At 47.5% G+C, this 4,928-nt stretch overlaps 1 protein-coding gene across 1 annotated transcript in view; it reads left to right on the top strand.

Moving 5' to 3' along the window:
- Positions 1–3,275, top strand: part of LOC144953253 (N-alpha-acetyltransferase 15, NatA auxiliary subunit-like) — a 36,897-nt gene extending 33,622 nt beyond the window's left edge. Inside the window, exons 11-13 of the mRNA XM_078883824.1 lie at positions 249–362; positions 1,665–1,796; positions 3,145–3,275. Coding sequence (XP_078739950.1) covers positions 249–362; positions 1,665–1,796; positions 3,145–3,275 — 377 coding nt within the window. The remainder of the gene's footprint in view (positions 1–248; positions 363–1,664; positions 1,797–3,144) is intronic.
- Positions 3,276–4,928: the final 1,653 nt, after the last annotated feature.

Here is a 4,928-nt window from a genome sequence, read left to right as displayed (position 1 = left end):
CCACGACCCCCACCACCACCCCCACCACTCCCATCACCACCCCCATCACCACCCCCATAACCCCCATCACCCCCATCACCCCCACCACCCCCATCACCCCCATCATTCCCACCACCCCCATCACCCCCATCACCACCATCACCCCCACCACCCCCACGACCCCCACCACCCCCACGACCCCCACCACCACCCCCACTACTCCCATCACCACCACCCCCATCACCCCCATCACCCCCATCACCCCCCAGGCCCCCTCTACCTGGCCGTGATGCAGGCCCACGTGGAGTTGGTTCGGCTTCTGCTCCAGGGGGGCGCAGACCCAGACTTCAACGGCGCCTGGACGAGGGTCACGTCGCCTGTCGGTCGCGGATCACCACCTCATCATCCACCACCTCATCATCCACCACCTCCTCCACCTCCTCCTACTCCATCATCTCATCCATCATCTCATCCATCATCTCAACCACCTCCATCATCTCATCCATCATCTCCACCTCCTCCTCCTCCTTCATCATCTCATCCATCTCCTCCATCATCTCATCCATCATCTCATCCATCATCTCAACCTCCTCCACCTCCACCTCCTCCATCATCTCATCCATCATCTCAACCTCCTCCACCTCCATCATCATCTCATCCTCCACCTCCTCCATCATCTCAACCACCTCCTCCATCATCTCATCCATCATCTCATCCACCACCTCCACCTCCTCCATCATCTCAACCACCTCCTCCACCATCTCATCCATCATCTCAACCTCCTCCACCTCCTCCACCATCTCATCCACCACCTCCACCTCCATCATCTCATCCACCACCTACACCTCTTTCTCCATCACCTCATCCATCTCCTCCTCTATCTCCTCCATCTCCACATCCTCCATCTCATTTATCTCTTACACCTCCACCACCACCTGTCCCAAACGACCCAGGTGTCTCACCTCCACCACCTCCACCACCACCACCTGTCCCATATGACCCAGGTGTTTCATCTCCACCACCTCCACCACCTCCACCACCTCCACCACCTCCACCACCACCTGTCCCAAACGACCCAGGTGTTTCACCTCCACCACCTCCACCACCACCACCTGTCCCATATGACCCAGGTGTTTCATCTCCACCACCTCCACCACCTCCACCACCACCACCACCTGTGTCAAACGACCCAGGTGTTCCACCTCCACCACCTCCTCCACCTCCACCACCTCCACCTGTCCCAAACGACCCAGGTGTTTCACCTCCATCACCTCCTCCACCTCCACCTGTCCCAAACGACCCAGGTGTTTCACCTCCACCATCTCCACCACCACCTGTCCCAAACGACCCAGGTGTTTCACCTCCACCACCACCACCACCACCACCTGTCCCATATGACCCAGGTGTTCCACCACCACCTGTACCAAACGACCCAGGTGTTTCACCTCCACCACCTCCACCACCTCCACCACCACCTCCACCACCACCACCACCACCTAACCGATACGACCCAACAACAATAGGAGCAGCAGCAGCAGCTAGCGGGTCACGTGACCCGGGCAGCTACTGCTGCTCCTGCCTCGAGACGCTGGCTCGCCGCTACTGCCGCACCTCAGAGGGCGGCAGGGGCAGCAGGGGCAGCAGCTGGGCAGCGGGGGCAGCTGGCGGTGGTGGCGATGGGGCAGCAGCTGCCCTGGCGGTTGCTCAGCTGCTGCTGGACGCTGGAGCGAACCCGTACCTCGTCCGTCTGGGCAGCCTCCTGGACGAGACTGGGAGGCCACGTGGCCCCACGGCGGAGCTCATCCTGAGGGCTCGAGGTGAGAAAGTGAATGGCGGGGGGCGGGGGCGCTGAGAGGAGGAGCTCCGTGGTGGGGACTTTGTGGGTTTGTGGGATGTGAGTGGCTGTAGTGGATTATTTTGTATTTTTGTGACCAGGTCAAGGGTGTAACGGAGTAGTGGAGTTCTGCCATTACTACAGGACATTCATGTTTAGGATGTGACGATGAAATAAAATTTGGTTACAATATTTGATGACACTAAAAAGTAGAAAATAATATATATTTAAAAAAGCGTGTTTAAAAAAAAAGTTAAATTTTTTTTTTGCTTATTTCTGGCAAACAAAACAATTTGTATTATATTTTTGGTTTCTTTCGGTAAAGTCACGTAGAAGGGAAATTATAAAATAATAAAAATATAAAACAATAAAATTATCACGACGTTTCGACTGCTTGTGTTGCAGTCAAAACGTCGTGAGAATTTTATTGTTTTATATTTTAATGATTTAATTGTTTCCCTTCTACGTGACTTTACCGAAAGAACCAAGAAGATGAGTTACAAGATTTGAGGAGACAACAACAGACAGAGTGAGTTAAATGAAAGCGTCTAAGAAGACTCGTTTATAACAACAACAACAACAGAGTGAGTTAAATGAAAGCGTCTAAGAAGACTCGTTTATAAAAACAACAACAGACAGAGTGAGTTAAATGAAAGCGTCTTCTTGGTTCTTTCGGTAAAGTCACGTAGAATGGAATTAATAAAATAATACAAATAAAACATTATAAAATAATTATCGACAGACCTGTTCTACACCTGATGACGGCTGCTTGCGTTGTGGCCGAAACGTCGTGAGAATAATTGTATTTTTATTATTTTATTATTTCCCTTCTACGTGACTTTACCGAAAGAACCAAGTAGATGAATCCCTGCAGTCACGAAAGCTTTACATCGAAATTTTATTACGTTTTATTTGTATTATGTCGTATTTTTATTATTTTATTATTTCCCTTCTACGTGACTTTACCGAAAGAACCAAGAAGATGAATCCCTGCAGTCACGAAAGAAGCTTTAAATCGAAAAAAAAAGTGTGTAAGAAGACTCGTTTATAACAACAACAACAGACAGAGTGAGTTAAATGAAAGTGTGTAAGAAGACTCGTTTATAACAACAACAACAGAGTGAGTTTAATAAAAGTGTGTAAGAAGACTCGTTGATAACAACAGAGTGAGTTAAATAACAGTTAAATAACAGGTGTTATAGTTTGATGTCATTCGGCTGGTGGCTAACGTAGAACGCGAAAGAAGTCCGAGAGAGCGTACGCGGATTCACACAAAGTCCGCGCCTGTTTACCCCTCCCCCCCCCCCCCCAACTTGCCCCGCCCCCCTCAGAGGAGCCGCGCTCCCTCGCGCGCAGCGCGCGCATCGCCCTCCGCCGTCACGTGACTGGCGGGGCGCCTCCTCCACGCGCAGCTGCCGCCAATCATGAGGCGCTACGTGCAGCTCGAGTGGTGATTGGCTGAGCCGGCACGCGCCACGCGGGGCGTCGAGCCATCTCGGATCTACAGATTCTTGGAAGATTTCTGCAGATTCTTTGAAGATTTTTCTGCAGATTCTTTGAAGATTTCTGCAGATTCTTTGAAGATTTTTCTACAGATTCTTGGAAGATTTCTGCTGATTCTTGGAAGATTTCTGCAGATTCTTGGAAGATTTCTGCAGATTCTTTGAAGATTTTTCTACAGATTCTTGGAAGATTTCTGCAGATTCTTTGAAGATTTCTACAGATTCTTTGAAGATTTCTGCAGATTCTTGGAAGATTTCTGCAGATTCTTGGAAGATTTCTGCAGATTCTTGGAAGATTTCTGCAGATTCTTTGAAGATTTCTGCAGATTCTTTGAAGATTTCTACAGATTCTTGGAAGATTTCTGCAGATTCTTGGAAGATTTCTACAGATTCTTGGAAGATTTCTGCAGATTCTTGGAAGATGTCTGCAGATTCTTGGAAGATTTCTGCAGATTCTTGGAAGATGTCTGCAGATTCTTGGAAGATTTCTACAGATTCTTGGAAGATTTCTGCAGATTCTTGGAAGATTTCTGCAGATTCTTGGAAGATTTCTACAGATTCTTGGAAGATTTCTGCAGATTCTTGGAAGATTTCTGCAGATTCTTGGAAGATTTCTACAGATTCTTGGAAGATTTTTGCAGATTCTTGGAAGATTTCTGCAGATTCTTGGAAGATTTCTGCAGATTCTTGGAAGATCTCTGCAGATTCTTGGAAGATTTCTGCAGATTCTTGGAAGATTTCTACAGATTCTTGGAAGATTTCTGCAGATTCTTGGAAGATTTCTGCAGATTCTTTGAAGATTTCTGCAGATTCTTGGAAGATTTCTGCAGATTCTTGGAAGATTTCTGCAGATTCTTTGAAGATTTCTACAGATTCTTTGAAGATCTCTACAGATTCTTGGAAGATTTCTACTGATTCTTTGAAGATTTCTACAGATTCTTGGAAGATTTCTGCAGATTCTTGGAAGGTTTCTGCAGATTCGTGGAAGATTTCTACCGATTCCTGGAAAATCTCTACTGATTCCTGACTTTAAACCCCCCGCCAAACCTCCTACGCATTTCACAAGTAGTACTAATCGCATATCTGCATTTCCCATAAATATGCTAAATTCCTCTTGATATGCAAATTATTTTGTCAAGGCGCTCTTCCCCCCTCCATCCCAGCTTAAATAGATGCTCCAAGCCTGGTGGTGTTTCATTCAGACGCTGTCTTTCCGACAGACCTGTTCTCCACCTGAGGACGGCTGCTTGCGTTGTGGCCGAAACGTCGTGAGAATTGTATTTTATTGTTTTATTTTTATTATTTTTATTATTTTATTATTTCCATTCGACGTGACTTTACCGAAAGAACCAAGAAGATGAATCCCTGCAGTCACGAAAACTTTCAATCGCGATTTGAAGCATGTTTTATATTTTTTTGAGGGGGGGGGGGGCAGAGCTTTTGAGACGTCATATTTGAGGGGGGGGGGGGTGGGGTCTGACTTTTTGTGACGTCGTATGACGAAGGGAGGGAGGGGGTCCAAAATTCGCGTGACGTCATTTATGGACGGTCCCTAAGTCAAAATGTAGATCTCTGTGCGTGTATTCACACGGCCGTGCCGAGGGCATATTTAT

The sequence above is a fragment of the Lampetra fluviatilis genome, chromosome 73 (genome assembly GCF_964198595.1).
Source record: "Lampetra fluviatilis chromosome 73, kcLamFluv1.1, whole genome shotgun sequence".
Lineage (NCBI taxonomy): Eukaryota > Metazoa > Chordata > Hyperoartia > Petromyzontiformes > Petromyzontidae > Lampetra > Lampetra fluviatilis.
This window is presented reverse-complemented; position numbering and strand designations above follow the sequence as displayed.